General features: G+C 46.2%; 1 protein-coding gene across 2 annotated transcripts; it reads right to left on the bottom strand.

Moving 5' to 3' along the window:
• Positions 1-238: 238 nt before the first annotated feature.
• RPAIN (RPA interacting protein) lies at positions 239-20,565 on the bottom strand. Of its 2 annotated transcripts, XM_063953675.1 has the most exons (8): positions 20,353-20,565; positions 18,874-19,062; positions 13,719-13,791; positions 12,995-13,106; positions 12,851-12,914; positions 8,905-9,045; positions 6,682-6,726; positions 239-392 (listed from the first exon to the last, which is right to left on the bottom strand). In XM_063953675.1, the coding sequence occupies exons 1-8, from the start codon at positions 20,422-20,424 to the stop codon at positions 363-365; spliced, it is 726 nt and encodes a 241-aa protein (XP_063809745.1). In that variant the 5' UTR covers positions 20,425-20,565; the 3' UTR covers positions 239-362. The 2 variants fall into 2 exon arrangements, with proteins under 2 accessions (XP_063809745.1, XP_063809746.1); XM_063953676.1 differs by lacking the exon at positions 6,682-6,726 and having other exon boundaries at positions 20,353-20,561.
• Positions 20,566-20,626: the final 61 nt, after the last annotated feature.

The following is a 20,626-nucleotide window of genomic DNA, read 5'->3' as shown; positions in this document are numbered from 1 at the left end:
CTTGAAGCATGTGGCAGTTGTCCCCTAACACCCCCACAGTAGATTTTGCCGATATGTCTACTCCAATGGTCAGCTAGCTGTTGCATTTAAAAATCCATACAAGGGATATTTTACTAAGTGTCAAGTTTAGCACAAACAAGCATTTATAGCAGAGTTCAGCAGCAAGTTGTTTGAGATATTTCTAGGTCCCAGGGGGGGAAAAAATAAAAAATAAAATAAAAAAAGATGGATGACATGGTTTTAGTACCAAAAGTTTTATTTAAAGAATATCTACATTTAAACTGTACAGACATTAAAAAAATAAAATAAAAACTTCGGAGCCAATTATGTCCTCAAATTCCGAAATCCACATCAGCTTCAGTCTAGAAGATCACAGACATTGCATCACACGCCTATGGAGAAAATAGGATTTTAATACCTACCAGTAAATCCTTTTCTTAGTCCGTAGAGGATGCTGGGGTCACATCAAGAACCATGGGGTATAAGACTGGATCCACAGGAGACATGGGCACTTTAAGACTTTAAAAAGGGTGTGAACTGGCTCCTGCCTCTATGCCCCTCCTCCAGACTCCAGTTATAGGAACTGTGCCCAGGGAGACAGACATTTCGAGGAAAAGGATTTATTGTTAAACTAAGGCGAGATGAATACCAGCTCACACCTCAAGCATGCCGTACAACATGGCATTTAACGCAAGTCAACGGCATGAACAACATCAGCAACAGGCTGACCATAAACTTAACACAACATGTGTGTAACCACAACTAATAACTGCAGATACAGTATGCACTGGGACGGGCGCCCAGCATCCTCTACGGACTAAGACAAAAGGATTTACCGGTAGGTATTAAAATCCTGTTCTCATACGTCCTAGAGCACAGGTTCTCAAACTCGGTCCTCAGGGCCCCACACAGTGCATGTTTTGCAGGTCTCCTCACAGAATCACAAGTGAAATAATTAGTTCCTCCTGTGGACCTTTAAAAATGCGTCTGAGTAATTAATACACGTGTGCACCTGCAAAACATGCACCGTGTGGGGTCCTGAGGACAGAGTTTGAGAACCACTGTCCTAGAGGATGCTGGGGTCACATTAAGAACCATGGGGTTTATACCAAAGCTCTAGAACGGGCGGGAGAGCGTGGCTTACTCTGCTTCACCGATTGACCAAACATGAGGTCCTCATTAGCCAGGGTATCAAACTTGTAGAGCTTCGCAAAGGTGTTCGAACCCGACCAAGTAGCTGCTTGGCAAAGTTGTAATGCAGAGACCCCCCCCCGGGCAGCCGCCCAGGATGAGCCCACCTTCCTGGTAGAATGGGCCTTCACAGATTTCGGTAACGGCAATCCAGCCGTAGAATGAGCCTGCTGAATCGAATGACAGATCCAGCGCGCAATAGTCTGCTTGGATGCAGGAGCCCCAATTTTATTGTGAGCATACAAGTCAAACAGAGCCTCTGTTTTCCTAAGGTGAGCCGTTCTGGCGACAAATTTTCAAAGCTCTTACTACATCAAGAAGCTTCTATTCCAGCAAGGCGTCAGTAGCCACTAGCACCACAATAGGTTGGTTCAAATGGAACGATGACACCACTTTCGGCAGAAACTGGTGACGAGTCCTTAATTCTGCTCTATCTTTATGGAAGATCAAATAAGGGATCTTGTGAAACAAGGCCGCCAATTCAGACACCCGCCTTGCGGATGCCAAGGCCAACAGCATGACCACTTTCCAAGTAAGGAATTTCAACTCTACCTCCTGTAAAGGTTCAACCAATGAGATTGAAGGAACTGCAACACCACGTTAAGATCCCATGGTGGCACAAAAGGAGGTTGGATGTGCAATACGCCTTTCACAAAAGGTCTGAACTTCTGGAAGTAAGGCCAATTGTTTTTGGAAGAAAACTGATAAAGCCGAAATTTGAACTTTAAATTGAGCCCAACTTTAGGCCTGCATCCACACCGGCTTGTAGAAAATGGAGAAAACGTCCTAAATGAAATTCTTCTGTAGGAGTTTTCTTGGATTCACACCAAGACACGTATTTTCTCCAAATATGGTGGTAATGTTTAGACGTTACTCCTTCCCTGGCCTGAATAAGAGTAGGGATGGCTTCCTTGGGAATACCCTTTCGGGCTAGGATCCGGTGTTCAACCTCCAAGCCGTCAAATGAAGTCGCGGTAAGTCTTGGAACACTCACGGCCCCTGCTGTAACAGATCCTCCCTCAGAGGAAGAGGCCAGGGGTCTCCTATGAGTAATTCTTGAAGATCTGGATAACAAGCCCTCCTTGACCAATCTGGAACAATGAGGATCGCTTGAACCTTTGTTCTTATGATCTTTAATCACTTTTGGAATGAGTGGAAGCGGAGGAAACACGTACACCAACCGAAACACCCACAGTGTCACTAGGGAGTCCACTGCTATTGCTTGAGGGTCTCTCGACCTGGAACAATCTCTGAAGTTTCTTGTTGAGGCGAGACATCATGTCTATTTGAGGAATTCCCCAAAGACTTGTCACTTCTGTAAAGAACTCTTGATGAAGACCCCACTCTCCTGGATGGAGATCGTGTCTGCTGAGGAAGTCTGCCTCCCAGTTGTCTACTCCTGGAATGTAGATCGCTGACTGAGCGTTTGCATGCCTTTCCGCCCAACGGAGCACCTCTGTGGCCTCTGCCATTGCCGCTCTGCTCTTCGTTCCACCCTGTCGGTTTACGTACGCTACTGCTGTTATGTTGTCCGACTGAATTAAGACGGGCCGATTGCGAAGAAAATGTTCCGCTTGCAGAAGGCCGTTGTGAATGGCCCGTAAATCCAGCACGTTTATGTGTAGACATTTCCTGGCTTGACCATTTTCCCTGGAAGCTTTCCCCCTGCGTGACTGCTCCCCAGCCTCAGAGACTCGCATCCGTGGTCACTAGGATCTAGTCCTGGACCCCGAACCTGCGTCCCTCTAGGAGGCGAGAGTTGTGTAGCCACCACAGGAGTGAGATTCTGGTCTTGGAGGACAAGGTTATCCTTCGGTCCATGAGCAGATGGGACCCGGACCACTTGTCCAATAGGTCCCACTGAAACACTCTGGCATGGAATCTGCCAAACTGAATGGCCTCGTAGGCCGCTACCATCTTCCCCAGCAACCAAGTGCATTGATGGATTGATACTCTTGCTGATTTCAGAATTTGTTTGACCAGGTTCTAATTTTCAAAGCCTTTTCCACTGGATGAAAAACTCATTCTGTGTCCAGAATCATTCCCAAAAATGACAGCCGTCTTGTCGGAACCAACTGTGAATTTGGCAAGTTTAAGAGCCAACCATGTTGCTGCAGAATTGTCAGGGAGAGCGTAATGTTCTGCAGTAATTGGTCCCAGGATCTCGCCTTTATCAGGAGATCGTCCAAGTACGGGATAATTGTGACTCCTTGTTTGCGCAGGAGAACCATAATTTCAGCCATTACTTTGGTGAAAACCCTTGGAGCCGTGGATAGACCAAACGGCAACGTCCGAAACTGGTAATGACAATCCTGAACTGCATGCCTCAGGTAAGCCTGATGTGGGGGATAAATGGGAACATGTAAGTAGGCATCCTTTATGTCTACAGACACCATAAAATCCCCCTCCTCCAGACTGGATATCACAGTCCGGAGAGATTCCATCTTGAATTTGAATTTTTTTTTTTTTTTGGGTAGAAATTGAGGGATTTGAGGTTCAGGATTGGTCTGACTGAGCCATCTGGCTTTGGAACCACAAACAGGCTTGAATAAAAGCCTTCTCCCTGTTGCGACGGGGGAACCCTGCCAATGACTTGATTGTCACACAATTTTCGTATTGCCGCATACCACTTCCCTGTCTGGAAGAGAAGCTGGTAAGGCTGATTTGAAAAATCGGTGAGGGGGGACATCTTGAAACTCTAGTTTGTACCCTTGGGACTCTTTCTAAAGGGTCTAGGCCCGAACGAGCCCAGAACTGACTGAAGAGCCTGAGACATGCCCCCACTGGTGCGGACTCCCGCAGAGGAGCCCCAGCGTCATGCGGTGGACTTGGTAGAAACCGGGGAGGACTTCTGCTCCTGGGAACCGGCCACGGCCGGTGATCGCTTACCCTTTCCTCTAGTAGCAAGGAAGGAAGACCCTCAGCCTTCTGTATTTAGAGGGCTGAGGGACTGCATCTGATACTGGTGTGCTTTCTTTTGTGGTGCAGGCACATAAGGTAAAAATTATGACTTGCCCGCGGTAGCCGTAGATACCAACTCGGCGAGACAGTCACCAAACAATACACCACCTTTATACGGTAGAAACTCCATAGCTTTTTTGGAGTCAGCATCAGCATTCCATTGATGAATCCACAATGCTCTCCTAGCTGAGACTGCCATAGCATTGGCCCATGAACCCAAGAGGCCAATATCGCTCGCAGCTTCCTTTAGGTAGACTGCAGCGTCCCTGATATGACCTAGCGTCAGGAGAATGTTATCCCTATCGAGGGTATCCAATTCAGATGACTGGTTATCTGCCCATATTTCGATAGCACTACTCACCCACGCAGATGCAATGGCTGGTCTGAGTAGTGTACCCGTGGAGATATAAATGGATTTCAATGGATTTTCCTGCTTACGATCCGCAGGATCCTTTAGGGCTGCCGTGTCAGGGGACGGAAGAGCCACCTTTTTGGACAGCCGTGATAAAGCTTTTTCCACAATGGGGGGTGACTCCCATTTATCCCTATCCCCAGAGGGAAACGGATACGCCACTACAATCCTTTTGGGCATCTGAAACTTTGTCAGGATTTTCCCAAACCTTTTCACAAAGCGCGTTCAGTTCATGAGAGGGAGGAGAAGTTACCTCAGGTTTTTTCCCCTTAAACATACAGACCCTAGTATCAGGAACAGCAGGGTCCTCAGTGATATGTAATACATCTTTTATAGCCACAACCATGTACTGAATGCTCTTTGCCAGTTTTGGATCTAATCTGGCATCACTATAGTAGACACTTGAGTCAGTGTCCGTGTCTGCCAGCTGGGCAAATTAACGTTTGTGACCCCGAAGGGGTCTGGACTATAAACACCACATCCTCTGCAGATTTCTTCCAAGCCTGGTTCTGAGACTCAGATATATCCAATCTTTTATTAATCAGAGCCACATTTGCATTCAAAGCACTCAAAACATTCACTCAATCTGGTGTCGGCGGTGCCTTTTGTGTCCCCAACACAGTCTCCTCCTGGGAGGAGCACTCCACTTCAGACATGCCGACACGTGCACCTACCACACGCAGACACACTGGGCCTATAGGGGACAGACCTACAGCAAAGCCTGTCAGACACAGGGAGATCTAGCCAGCCCACAACCCAAAACCCGGTCTGAACACTACAGACAATGTCCCAGACCGCAGCGCTTTTATAAACTAGTATAATGCACCAAAATCGCTGTGCCCCCCATTTTCCACCCTGTTACTTGTTACAGCAGTGTGAGGAAGGACCAGCATCTCTGCAGCCATGTGAAGAGAAATGGCGCCGGGCTAAGCCCTGCCCCCTTACTGGCGCACTTCAGACCCGCTCATTTTTTAATTTTGACACTGGCAGGGGTCCGGACAGTGCGCAGGCACCTTGTCCGCTGTTGCCAGATAGATAAATGAGGTTTATATGCTGCCCAGGGCGCCCCCTGCAGTGCTGTGTGTGGGAGCATGGCGCGCAGCGTGGCCGCGGTGCGTTACCTCAAAGCCGTCACTGAAGTCTTCTGATCTTCTACTCACCTGTCTTCTGGCTCTGCAAGGGGGGTGACGGCAGGCTCCGGGAATGAACCCCTAAGGCGTACCTAGTGTTCCAAACCCTCAGGAGCTAATGGTGTCCTGTAGCCAAAGAAGCAGTTCCTTTAAACTCACAGAAGTAGGTCTGAGTTCTCTCCCCTAAGTCCCACAAAGCAGGGAGACTGTTGCCAGCAGTGCTCCCTGAAAATAAAAAATCTAACAGTCTTTTCAGAGAAACTCAGAAGAGCTCCTCAGTGTGCACCCAGTCTGCCTGGGCACAGATTCTAAACTGGAGTCTGGAGGAGGGGCATAGAGGGAGGAGCCAGTTCACACCCCTTTGAAAGTCTTAAAATGCCCATGTCTCCTGTGGATCCCGTCTATACCTCATGGTTCTTGATGTGACCCCAGCATCCTCTAGGACATATGAGAAAGAAGTTTAAAGTATGGATTTATTGTTCTAGCAAGTCATAAACCGCATGTAGTACAGAGGCATGATGGAGAAACCCTGAAGAATCCATTACCTTCATAAAAACCACAAACCCAATCAATGACTAATGTCAGTGGTTCCCAACCAGAGTCCTCAAAGCACTCTAATGGTCCAGAATTTAAAGACATCCAAGGCTCAGCAGAGATCTTTAAATCAAACTGACTGAGGTAATTAGTCACCTGTGGCTGTACTTAAAACTTGACTGTTAGAGTGCATTGCGGACCGCATTTGGGAACATGTAATTATATTAACGGATCAGAGAAAGTGATGGTTCAAGAGAAAGTGCGAGGTGTGCCGCCACTCTAGAGAAAAATCTTTTAATGAAAGCAAACGGGCTAAGAACACTAGCCCCCCAAATGGTGGGCGCTACTGCCGGTACCAAAGGAAAAATCTGGTGGGACCGGGCAGATGTATAGTTAGACATAGGGCATGCTAGGTACAAAAACTAACCCTTTAGTGTTTGCTTATTCTCTCACCTGGCTATACTCGGCATATTCCTTCTGTGCAGGCGGGTACGATCCCTAGGTAACCAAGAAGTGGGGTCCCAAGAAAAAGGAGCGGCATCGCTTTTTTTTTATTTATTTTTTAAGCGATTTAACAAAAGTAACTGTGTGGGGGAGCTTGGGGTGGGTTTTACCCCTTTCACACCGCAAACCCGGGTCAGACCCGGTATTTTGAACCTGGATCCAACCTAGTATTTTGAACCTGGGTCCAACCCGGGTCAGACCCTTTCACACTACACTTTCAACCCGGGTTATTGCAGGTTTGGCTCCTTTTTACTCAACCTGGGTCAGCAATTAGAACACCATGGATTTCATTTTAAACTGACTCTTTTTGGCTCAGAAAGATGAGGCGTCAGTAGGGGACAAAAGGAGAGGGAACGGACAGCTCGCAGCATTGCAGGAATCATGGCTGACAGAGCTATGTTTTTATATACAATTGCATCTTTAACTGTTCCAGTAACATACCTCCCAACTGTCCCGAATTGTGCGGGATAGTCCCGTTTTTTGGGGGGACTGCCCCACCTGCGGCCGCAGTGTCCAGAGGTGGGGAACGGGGGGCACTGCTGCACTGTTTAGCAGAACAGCGGTGAATTGACGCTGTGCCCATGCATCTATTCACAGGTGACAGAGGGAGAGGGGGCATGCCAGCAGCTCAGAGTGCACTGGGCATGTCCCCTCAGTGATTGTACAAGGAGGGCGTGACTCGCAATCATGGCTCTGCCACGAGACCATCCCCCTTACATTTAGGCTACGCTCCCTTTTCAGGCGCACCCCAAGGTCCCCGTTTGTACTTTTAAGTTGGGAGGTATGCAGTAAGCTGCCTAGCAATCTGCCTTACCCCTAATTCTTAATAGCTCTAGTTCTTAATGCTCTCTGTAGTCTCCTGTGTAGCAGGGCTCAGGCTGCTGACATCAAGGCACACAAAGAACAGCCAATCACCACTTTTACATGAATGCAGGGTTGAACACTTTAGAGTGCACAGGGTTACTCAACCCGGGATATTTAAAAGTGGTGCTTTTAGACTGCATCTCGACCAGGGTTGAGCTGTCTCGACCCTACAATATCCCGGGTTATATTTGCGGTGTGAAAGGGGTATTACATATCAAACTTCTCTGCAGCGAGAGGCTGCCTGACAATCTCCTTCTCAAAACTCCTGTGGGCAGGGACGTACATCTTCATTCTGCATTTAATAATCCTTAAAGTAACCATGCAGGTCACTTATGAGAGGGTGGAGCAGGGGAAAGCAGGCTCTGGGCGATCAGCTGCATAAGCAGATACAGACTTATCCCATTCTAGGGCTGGCTGGTAGCAGTTACATGGCGGTGAATAATGTTCTCTGTATTATATGGCAGTCATAGCAATACTTTAAAATGCATACCCGCAAACAATTTACACATAAAAATCGGTACAAATTCGAAAAGGGTGTGTGGACATGGGTAAAGAGGTGTGGCCACATCCCCTTTCCTATACATTCAATGAAAGTTTGGAGAGCCAAAAATCTGTACCGCCCATAAAAAACAAACAAACAAAAAAAAAAACACAACTGTACCTGCCAAAAAGGTAGTTGGAGGGTATGAAATTGTATGGCTATAACTGCAATGCTCTGGCTATTGTATGGTAGTCACTGAGATGCTCTGAATTGTATGACATTCACTCTAATACACTGTATTGGGGTGGTCTTCAGTATGCCAGCTGTCGGGATCCTGGCACACAGTATACCGGCACCAGAATCCTGACAGCTGGCATACCAACACTTATTCTCCCTCGTGGGGGTCCACGACCCCCTTGGAGGGAGAATAAAATAGCGTGGCGCGCCACCGTGCCTGCACGGTGGCGAGCCCGCAAGGGGCTCATTTGCGCTCGCCACACTGTCAGTAAGCCGGCGGTCGGGCTCCCGACGTCTGTCCCTGGGATGCTCTGTGGTGGGAAAGTGTTGTACAGGCAGTGTTACTTACCTTTGAGAAAAGAGGGAGTGGGACACAAGCAGAGTCTTTGCCCCGGGTGACAAGAAGCTTAGCTTCACCCCTGGTAGTAAGCTGCTAACACTACTATTGACAGGTGAATGTCATATGTATTCCTTTAAAATAAAGGTTAATTGTCACTCTGAACTAATAAATCCCTACAATAAGGAGTCTTAGCAGGTATTCTGATAGCATTATGATACACAGTAAGCAAGGATAATCGGTAAATACTTACATAGCAACTCATGAACAGACAGGGCACTCCCTCTGCACCCAGAGCGACTGAAAACACTGGATGCTCAGAGCAGCTGTACGCGTGGGCCGACAGGTGTGCATCAAGTAATTCCCGAAGCTTTTCAATGCTCATGCCTTGGGACTAAATGTACACAAACACAGGTTACAACAAGTGTAAAATGCCCTTGAAGAAACCTAGTTCTACAGAAACCCCTTACTGACTAATGGACCACCAGTATAACCATTACATTTAAATTCTGATAACTCCTCAAAGCCCCAAAAGAAGAAATCCGGATCAGTGAATGAACACACCACTTCTGCAGGATCTTATTAAAGTTAACTGGACAAACATAACGGAGCTGTGTAGGTGCCTGGCTGAAGCCAAAAGGAGTCAACTGTGTAAATGGCACCGGATTCAACTGCCAGTCACCCACCTAACCAGATACAGCCTCAGGTAAAAACTGCCATGGACAACTTAACTGACAATTGTTTCCCCCACAAAACTGATTAACTTTTATGAAGTTAAAAAAAAAACTTAACACCCTGCTTTCTTTTAATAAAATGAGTATATCTAGGGGGTGTTTTCCCACCAAAGCCCCCCATTCTAGTGTCCATAGGCCCCCATTATAAAACAAATTCCCATCCCCCCCATTGGCAATAGACCCACCCAGTGGCCTTAAATTCTAGTAGTACTCCCCACACCCGTAGTACTACCTTAAAAAATTAAAAAAAAAAAAAAAGAAGAAGATAGAGTTATGGTAGACTTACCATAGTTAACTGTCTTAGAGTTCCATAGGCTCCACATGATTACCATGCAGTTTAGGTGGTTTGGAACGAACTGGGCACCAAACAGTTAAAGCTTTTCGGTCCCAGAATACACTGGGTCCACCTCACTTATAACCCCTCCCCAGGCCATTCAGTTTAGTAAACATGCCCAAAGCAGGAGCAGAACAGGTGAGAAAGAAGAAAGGAACCTCAAGACACATATTAGAAGAGAACTAGTGACCATATATTACCCATAAGCCAGGTCGTCAGGGTGGGAACTCTGGGGAGCCTAATGGACCTCATAGAAACAGAGTTAACCAAGGTCAGTCTACCATTACTCATTTTTGAGTTCAGGGACCATGAGTATGTCCTAAACCAGTATCCCCTGAGGGGGACACTCTTTAGCAGAATGGAGAACCAGTTGCCCCAAGACAGGATCCTAAGAGGCAAAGGTTATCAAATAGAAATGGAGAAATATGGACGGAAGACCATGTGGCCACTCTGCACAACTGTACAGATGCTTCACAACTAACTGCCCATGAAGGCCCCACAGAGGAGGAGGAGGAGGAGGAGGAGGAGGAGGAGGAGGAGGAGGAGAGGAGGAGCTAAATCAGACACTGCAAGTACAGGAAAACCAGGAGAAAGTCTTTTCTGTAAGCCACTTAAAATACACACAAATTCCATTGGTTCAAACAAAGCTGCTTGTAAACGTCTGTAGAACGGAAGACAAGTTCCACAGAGCCAAATGGAGGCCGAATGTGGAGGATCCCCTGGAAGAAAGAAAATTCTGATATCTGGCAGAGAAGCAATCTTTCTGTGAAACTACACCGATAAGGTACAGGTGTCTGCCCTGAGAGATGCTAGTCAAAGACCTATGCAAGTACAATCCTGCTTAGAGGAAAAGTACTCTCGCCACTCTGAAGTAGGACTGTAGTTCCTCAAACTGGAATAAAAAATAAATAAATAAAAATGGAAAAAAAAAAAAAAGTGCCAATTCCTGTAATAAATCCTTGCTAAGGCAGGCTCTGTACAACCTAGCTAGAGAAGCCCTTCAAGTATAAAAAGGAATTGTCTCAAGAACCATGCTGACAAAGACAACCAAGCCATGTCCTGGTGTAGACAGATTGTTAACAGATCATTGCCTTAAAAAGGCAGTCTAAGAGGAGTATCAACTGACAGACCCTGCAGGTCCATCAGACACCCAGCGCTGCTAGCTCTAATACTTAAAAGCTTGAGGCTTCAACAGCAGTCTGTTAAGTGTGTATCCGGCTGCTGCCAGCACACAAAATATATATATATAAATAAAAAGACCTTAATGGAGGACCCAGTGCATTCTGGGACTGAAAAGCTTTAACCATTTGGTGCCTGGTTCATTGTAAACCACCAAAACCCCATGGTAATCCTGTGGAGACTATGGAACCTATGGAAACCAAGAAGAAGAAAGTATTCCCTATTGTGGGCACACTCGGACTGAGTGACAATAATCTTAAAGTCAAATATCATTAATGATATTTGACCACTAATTTTAAAATATAACTTTTATTAATTAACCTAAAACATCTGCGAAAATATTGTGCAAGTGAAAAAAGTGAAAAAATAATAAACAATGTGAAATAAAAATTCAGTCACTGCAACCTGTTAATTTCTCACTCTCCCAAGTGCAGAATGTATCCATATATGTTGCAATATTCTAGTGTCCTAATGGAAACAATTGTTTCCTATGGGTATGACTTTGTGAAAGGACTAGTAACACTGTTACAGACTGATTTATCTTTATCAGTCTCTATCAATCCCGGCAGTGTGCGTATCACTTTCTTCACAGAAAACACTTCTTGTTATTCAATCAGTTTTATGTCCTATTGTATACACATTATTGGGTCTTATTTATTGTGTATAGTGTAGTGCCCTCCTACTGTATCACGTAATGGGCTCTTAATAGTAACAATATACTTTTTAACACATGTGTTCGGTGTAAGTTAGATGACACCAATAATATGGTATCCTTCTAGCTCATATCTCAGCTTATTTCTGTTATCAGGAGTAATATGACAGGAATATGTTGGCAGAATGTGTAGCCACAGTTGCACCTCAGTCTTAAATCCCACTATTTTTCAATAAGGATATATATAGTAATACTGTAAATATACTCCATCACTACGCATTGGGAGAAGAGAAAGTGTACTATGTTCCTGCCACGTTCCCAGCTTATATCTGCTGGTCGAGACTTTTATCTACACCTCAACACCTGTGCCTAGGATCTAATTATCTAAGTGTTATTCCCATTCAGAACAGTGAGCGTGTATCTCACACACTTATCTAATATTTGCCGTTCAGATTGAGATCATACTGTTAATAAAAGGCTATTAATACAGTGCTGCTACTAAGAAACGTGTTTAAACACCCTTCCCCCAATGCAGAGGAGTATGTGTCAGGAGGAGCGATAAGGCCCCTCTGCTGCAGATCTATGCACAGGCAGAGATCAACCAAATTGTGCAGGGAGTGTAACCAAGTTCCCATCCCCACTCTGTGCTTCCCAGAGCATGTGCTCCAGAATGCTGGCCACACAGCATTCTGGGGCAATATTCCAGAAGTGATGTCAGCTGCCAGAACACCCCATCCAACAGTGCCAGGCAAGTGGTTAAATTAATCCATCGGCCTCATCTTCTGTGAACTTTAGAAATTGGCACGACTGACTGCTACAACAGCAGGAAATTGGATAGGTAAGGGTCAAGGATTTACAGGTCTATTTACTAAGCCTTGGATGGAGATAAAGCTATAAAGTACCAGCTCTTACCTGCCACGTTACAGGCTGGGTTTGAAAAATGATTGCTAGGAGCAGATTGGTTTGTAGGTAGTTTATCTCCATCCAAGGCTTAGTAAACTGAGGGGCAGATGTATTAAGCCTGGAGAAGTGATAAAGCAGTGATAAGTGGAAGGTGATAACGCACCAGCCAATCAGCTCCTGACTGTCAATTTTCAAACCTGAAATGATTGGCTGGTGCGTTTTCACCTTCCACTTATCACTGCTTTATCACTTCTCCAGGCTTAATACATCTGCCCCCGACTCCTTGGAAACCTCAGCATGGCTTCAAACACTAGAGTTCAGCATGTTGATTTTGTCCATCTTAAAAATGATAACGGAATGCTGCATACATTAGTTTTACCACTCACTGGTAACTTACCTTACAGTTTATGTAAACTCCACACTGACATAAGACAAAGCAACTTGTTACAGTCAAGTTATTCCTGCAAGACATGAACAGTTACTTTCTCAGCTTTAAATGATTTCTAACAGAATTGTAACAGAAAATTGATTAAGAACATACCGATTACATACAGGGCAAACTATCTGGTTTAAAGAATTTAGCCCAACCACAGAATCCAAGCACTCGTCTTCAAACTGCAGAATGCTTTCAATTTCTTCAACCATTGCTTGTTCTGCAAGATATAGAAAAAGATTTTAGATAGGCTCTAACAACTTTTCAATGAATTTATACCCCTTTTCCACCTGCAGCACGGGTGGAAGCCGGGTGCCTGACACAGCTGCCACCCGTGCTGCAGATCCCTTTCCCACAGCGCTCACCAACCCGGCATATTGCCGGGCTAGTGATGCGGCGCTAGGAGATCACATGATTTCCCAGCACCGCCCTTCCATACACTGAACGGGAGCCGTGTCACATCGACACGCTTCCGTTCACACTACACAGCTTACCGGGTTGAACATGTGTTCAACCCGGCAAGCTACCCGGGTAGGATTCCCGGATCAGTTTCCACTAGGAAAAACCACAGGTAAATGTACACCCCCGCGCATTTACCCGTGTTTTTAAAGCTAGTGGAAAAGGGGTATAAATGACTGTACAATAAGTACTTGGGGAAAACATGAACTAACATACCTGGTTTTTATACTGTGCTATTGGTAGGTTTGTGGTATAGGAGGGCTTTATACACAAATGTTTAATTTAGTCCAATTAACTCCGCACTTTTGGAGATACACTTTTATGCTCTGCAATAAGTCATTCAAATTATAAAAGTGTTACAGATGAGAACTACCTTCTAAAATAAGCTCTTGTTTTATATCCTCCAGTGTTGCCAGCTCATCAGAATCCTGCAACATGCCTAAAGCCTAAGGGAAAGTGGAAAGGAAAAAAAGTGCAATGGAGTTATGTAGTTCAGGATACTCATGCCAAGAAGTGATAGTCATAGGTGAAAAATAATTTTATTATCTCTCTCTCTCTCTATATATATTATATATATATTATATATATATATATATATATATATATATATATATATATATATATATATATATATATATATATATATATATATATATATATATATATATATATATATATCTATCTCTCGTGTTCATGCTAGGCTGTTTTAGCAGGGTGCCACGCTCTGCCCAATTTTTTTTTTTAAGGGCAAAATCCACCCTACCATTTCTGCAGCACCCTGCTAGAACAGCCACCCGCTTCCTGCCCTCCCAGCGTGTAAAGATGCCGTGCGCATGCACACGGCATCCATTCACGCTGTGAGAGCGCTTGGGGGAAGCCCAGCGCCTCCGTAGGTGCTGGGCACGCCCAACAGTGATGCCGCCGGCCACGCCCCATTTTATCGTCGGTGGGCTGAACCACCACTTTTATTATGTAAAATGATCACGCCCCCTATTTTGCATGGCCATGCCCCTTTCTCTGTGCTTTTGCTCCCCACAGTCCGGCACCCTGCCCAAATCCTAGCATGAACCCTATCTATATAGCTAGAGAGATTTTAATTACCTACTGGTAAATCTTTTTTTCATAGTCTGCAGGGGATATTGGGAAACCATTTAGTACCAAGGGGTATATACTGGTCCACCATGGGCACTTTAAGAATTTGATAGTGTGGGCTGGCTCCTCCCTCTATGCCCCTCCAACCAGACAGTCTAGGAAACTGTGCCCGAGGAGACCGACATACTTTGAGAGAAGGAAAGATAAGGAAAGTGGCGAGATTATGAACCAGCACACACAAAACAAGAGGAAAGCCATGCTAACCAAACTTGCAACAGCTGAACCAAACATTATTTAACCAAGTAACAGTGCAGGAAGAACGAAGCACCAGGCAGGCCCCCAGTATCCCCTATGGACTAAGAGAAAAAAAGAATTTACCGGTAGGTAATTAAAGTCCTATTTTCTCTTACGTCCTAGAGGATACTGGGAATCCATTTAGTACCATGGGGAAGTACCAAAGCTCCCAAACCGGGTGGGAGAGTGTTGAGGTTCCTGCAGAACTGATTGACCAAACTGAAGGTTCTCAGAGGCCAAAGTATCAAACTTGTAAAACTTAGCAAACGTGTTCGAGCCCAACCAAGTAGCTGATCGGCAGAGCTGTAAAGCAGAGACACCCCGGGCAGCCGTCTAAGAAGAACTCACTGACCTAGTAGAGTGGGCCTGTACAGATCTTGAAACTGGCAAGCCTGCCGTGGAAAAAGCATGCTGGATAGTGAGCTCGATCCAGCGTGCAATTGAATGCTTTGAAGCAGGACATCCAATATTATTGGGATCAAAGAGAACGAACAGCAAGTCCGATTTCCTATGACAAGCAGTTTTGTTTACATACACCTTCAAAGCCCTCACAACATCAAAAGACTTTGCAGTAGCAGATGCGTCCTTAACAACCGGAACCACAATAGGTTGGTTGATGTAAATTGCGGACACCACCTTAGGAAGAAATTGCTGACGAGTCCTGAGTTCAGCTCTATCCTCATGGAAAATTAAGTAGGGGCTCTTATAAGACAATGCCCCCAGCTCAGACACATCTTGCTGAAGCCAAGGCCAGCAGTGTGACGGTCTTCCACATATGGAACTGTATGTCAACCTCCTGTAACGGTTAAAACCAGTCCAACTGGAGGAACTGCAGCACCAAATTGAGATCCCAAGGTGCCGTGGGAGGCACAAAGGTAGGTTGGATGTGCAAAACGCCCTTCAAGAACATCTGGACCTCAGGGAGAGAAGCCAATTGTTTCTGAAAATAGCCAAGACTTGCATCTCTCATTGTGGGACAATTTAGCAGAAATGTTGGAAATCATTCCCCTAATGGAGTCCAGCCATGCTGGTTCTGCCCCTCTAGCCTGGGAAGGGATACTACACTGAGTACACACTAATGAACCCCCTGGAGAAGAGGAACACTGCCTGAAACACACTCTTTGCCTGATCTACTGTAACAGTGACAGCACACAGGACAAGGTTAAATGCACAATTAACCCACAAAGAACCCTTCCAGGGAGACAGTATGGAGCCCTTAACGCATGGGTCTTCATCCTGTGGCCCTCCAGCTGCTGTGAAACTACACATCCCAGCATGCCCTGCCACAGTTTTGCTATTAAGGTATGCTAAAACTGAGGCAGGGCATGCTGGGATGTGTAGTTCCACAGCAGCTGGAGGGTCGCAGGTTGAAGACCCATGCCTTAACGCTAATGCCAAGCTTAGCCGGGTCGCAGACCAAGTACCTAGATTAGGGACTTAGTACACTAATAACTGCTCCTCCTGTGCTATGACCTCCTGGTACCGCTGAGGTAATCTGTAGTCTCTCCGGAGGAGCTGCGCATACCTGTCAGTCAGCATCTGTCAGCTGCAGAGGGAAAATGGTGCTGGTGAGCTGCTGGATTCGCTCATAGTGAAGCCCCGCCCCTTCAATGGCCCCGTTCAGAAGCAGTGTGTCTACGTACCCTCATGCCGCCATAATGGCCGGCGACCATAACCAGGACGCCAGCTTAGTACTCACCACTCTACTTTCTTCCGGCTCTATTAGTGGTGGCAGCGTGCTGCAGGAATGTACACTTGCTGTGGCAGGTCTTGCGAATAGTTCCCCCAGGACATAGTGTCCTGTCAGCAGGGAACAGGACCATTAAACCTGAGAGAGAGAGAGAGGTTTGGCCATTCCCCCCCTAAGTCCCACAAAGCATGCAGGCAGGTGCCATCCAGTCCTGCCTGAAAACAAACAGAAAATAAATGCAGAAAACTCTTCAGGAGCTTCCAGACACGTGAACGGCTCCTCCGGGCACATTTTCTAAACAGAGTCCGGTAGGAGTGGCATAATGGGAGGAGCTAGCATACACTATCAAACTTCAATAGTGCCCATGGCTCCTAGTGGACCCATCTATACCCCATGGTACTAAATGGATTCCCAGTGTCCCCTAGGACATATAACATTTTTTACACACACACACACACACACACATCTCCTCTCATCTCAATATCTCCCTACCAGACCTCTACACATGTATTACTTGTTCCCACTCAAAATGATACTCCTTTTACACTCGCAGTGAAAGGTCATTATCGGGAATGTGTCCCGGTATATTTGCTGGGACACATTCCCGGGAATGACCCTTTCACATTAGCGGGCCGACGCGGCATATTGCCGGGTTGGTGACGTAACCGCTGACTCTAGCGGAGGCGGTGCTTGGAGATAATCTTCTCCAAGCACCGCCTCCTCCTATGCAGAGAAAATGTGCCGGGTCGTCTAGAGCCGGTATACCCATTCACACTGCACTGCTTCCCGGGACTGTCCCTGATTCAACCCAGGTCGAGACCTGGGTTGAAATCCCAGGATGCTCGTCCCGGGAAATTGTCCCTGTACCCATTCACACTCACAAAAATCCCGGGATGATGCACGTTTACAAGCAATATCCCGGGATTTTTCTGCGAGTGTAAAAGGGGTATTACAGGACTTAATCCAGGCTTCACTCACTGTGGAATGCCCTCCCACGCACTATAAGACTCCCCTCTAGTCTCCAAACCTTCAAAAGTTCCCTGAAAACACATTTCTTCAGACAAGCCTATCAAATTCCAGACCAACCCAAATAAACTTCAATGCTTCCCTATACAATTACATACTCTGTACAGTCCACATTACCTCACATTTTGTCTTCCAACATTGCTGGGCGATCATATACAACCCATCAAGAACCCAGCAATCTGGTGGACCATTACGCAATAGGTAGCATCTATCCTTGTGTATCAATGCCTATTTCCCTATAGATTGTAAGCTTGCAAGCAGAAGCTTCCTACCTCTATGCGTCTTTGCCCAGTTTTGTTCTATAACTGTTTTAACTGTAAAGCGCAATGGAATATGTTGCGCTACATAAGAAACTACATATATGTACATACACAATATTTTAATTAGTGTAGTTATAGGCCACTATAATATGGTTACATTACACAGTACAGAGTCCTAACGAATGTACTGACCGGAATGTTGTGCTCACCCAGGGAAGTAATTAGGTGCTGCAACAGGTAAGCTCAAGCTGTAGTAGTATGGTGTGACCACCAGAGGTCTCACTTAGGACCAGGCCAATAACAGAACCCCAGCAAAATCCATTACAAAGTCTTCATGCCTTAAGATGGGTGTGGATCATTGGGTCGACCACTATTGGTTGACAGTGACTAGGTTGATATGGTCATTAGGTTGACATGGACTAGGTAGATATGGAAAAGGTCGACATGTTTTTTTTTTGTGTGTCGATTTCTTTGTAAAGTGACCGGAAAACTCAATTTGTGCGCAGTGTCCCCTCACTTCGCTCACCATGCTTCGGGCAAGGTGCTTGCTCTGCTTGGCACAAGTTACCGTTCCCAATCGTAGTCCACATGGATCGTAAAGTATGAAAATATGAAAAGGTCTCACTGAAAATAACAAATTCTAAGACTATAACTTTCTAAGAGCTCAGGAGAGCCCCTAGTGTGCATCCAACCTCAGCCGGGCACGAAATCTAACTGAGGCTTGGAGGAGGGTCATAGTGGGAGGAGCCAGTGCACACCAGGTAGTCTAAGATCTTTCTAGAGTGCCCAGCCTCCTTCGGAGCCCGCTATTCCCCATGGTCCTTACGGAGTTCCCAGCATCCACTAGGACGTTAGAGAAAATAAAATAAAAAATAGAAACTCATGTTTACCTGTAGACCATGTCAACCTAATGCACATAAACCAATAGTGGGTCAACCTAATGAGTGTCGACCCAAGTGCTGCCAACCTAAAGATCAGATACCCTTGATACATTACCAAACTAACGTATCCATTATCCAATTGTTGTACCCCCCCCCCCCCCCCCCAATCTCCACACACAAAAGTATTTGTGCAGACCAAACCCAATGTGCATATAAAGCATAGCGCACAGTCACTTTCATGTTGGATGTGCAAATAGAAAGATAGCAGAGGGTACTATGCATTACCTGAGAGAAGGTCTGCTTTTTCCAGAGAGAGGGCAGGCTGCCATCATCCGATTGCATAGCTTTCCATTCCTCTTCCATAACTTCCTGCACTAGGAAGGAGCCACCAATGCCAGCATTCATCCTCTCTCCGACCTGACGAAATTTATCCAGTAGTCTGGAGCGATTACCCTTCAGTCGTTCCACACATCTCTACACATAGATCAATACAGCAATGTAACATCAACCACTAAGACAAGACAGAATAGCAGAAGATATGTTAGGTTAAGGCCCATACACACTTGACGATAAAATGAACGACGTCGTTCATTTCAGCCCTCATCAACGACGTCGCTCATTATATCGTCAAGTGTGTATGCATCCGACGACCACCGATGCGCGCCCCCGCGGGACGTTAACGACCCTTGCTTATCTGTGGAGCATGTATGCTCAATTTCCACTATGGTCGTTACCGACCAGAGACGTCGTTGAATGTGTATTATGGTGTGAACGACCAACGACCAAGCCACTGTTCAGTGTTCACCAGCCCTGTTCCCAGCTCATTATTTTAATAAACTGTTCAGCTTGGATGCTTCAACGATGAATGGTCTATGGTCTTTGGTAGTGTGTATGCTCATGTCGTTTGCTCAGCTGTTCAAGGGAAGTCGTTAACGATGGTCGTTAACGATGTGTGCATCGTCAAGTGTGTATGGGCCTTTAGACATGTAGTCAAGGGTTGGTGAAAGGTGTCTCAGAAGTCGTTAAAACCCACCCCCTATCCAGCTCCTAGGACCTAGACATGGCATGTCCAAACTGCAGCCCTCCAACTGTTGAGAAACTAAACATCCCAGCATGCCCTGACACAGCTTTTAGCATTCTCTGACAGTAAAACTGTCAGGGCATGCTGGGTAATGTAGTTTCGCAACAGCTGGAGGGCCGCAGTTTGGACAAGCCTGATTCCTAGACCTAAAGTGAAAGTGACAGTAGCATAAATTCACACATATGCATAAAGTACAAGGACCTCTTCCAGCGGTTGATTCTATATCGGAGTGGGAGAAGGGACCTTCTGACGTACCTAGGGGAGGAGACCAGACACCAGGGGGAGGAGCTACGTCCGAACAAGGTACCCGAAAAGTACGCTCGCCACGCTTCAGGCACGGTGGCTCGCTTCGCTCGCCACCTAATTACTAAAGGTAATAGTTGGTGGCGTGGATACTAGAGCAACTGTCCCGCTGGCGTGGCTCCTCCCCCTGACGGAAAAGGTCCCTTAGGCGACTTGGCTCTAGCCTCAACCCTCTTCCAGCCCAGGCACACACCTAATGTTAGGGGTAGATAGATCCCCCATATCCCGGCACACTATGCTACTGATTCAGATGATCAGCATTGCACACTACTGTCCAGCTTGGCACTGGTGGGATCACTGTACAGGTGGATACAAGCGCCACGCTAAAGCCAAGAACCCATGAGGACAGAGAAGGACCAGGCGTAGTTTGTAGCGGTTACCTTCCTGTAGGTCTCCTTCCATGGAGGGGTCGTTCCCTTATACATGGAGCGATGTCTCTTTGCACCCTCCATCGCTCACCACACACTCCCTAGGAAGCACAAACCCAGACAGCAGCGGACCAACCACACAGGCAGTAGTATATAACGCCAACAAGACCCGCCTATCGGCAATATTTAAATACCCGTCCGCCCACGTGTGACACGCTGCTACCGCAGAGCATGATGGTAGTTGTAGTCCTCTTCAGGTAGCCAGCGGGCGCACGCTGTAGTTGCT

The sequence above is a fragment of the Pseudophryne corroboree genome, chromosome 2 (assembly GCF_028390025.1).
Source record: "Pseudophryne corroboree isolate aPseCor3 chromosome 2, aPseCor3.hap2, whole genome shotgun sequence".
NCBI lineage: Eukaryota > Metazoa > Chordata > Amphibia > Anura > Myobatrachidae > Pseudophryne > Pseudophryne corroboree.
Note: the sequence above shows the minus strand (reverse complement) of the source record. Positions and strands in the feature narration are given on the sequence as shown.

Excerpts from the sequence above, each read along its gene's own strand:
- RPAIN (XM_063953675.1), bottom strand. The coding sequence starts at position 20,424 with ATGGAGGGTGCAAAGAGACATCGCTCCATGTATAAGGGAACGACCCCT. Across the intron at positions 19,063-20,352 it reads GGAAGGAGACCTACAGGAAG|AGATGTGTGGAACGACTGAA; the intron begins GTAACCGCTACA and ends ATCTATGTGTAG. Across the intron at positions 12,915-12,994 it reads GTTTGCCCTGTATGTAATCG|GAATAACTTGACTGTAACAA; the intron begins GTATGTTCTTAA and ends CATGTCTTGCAG.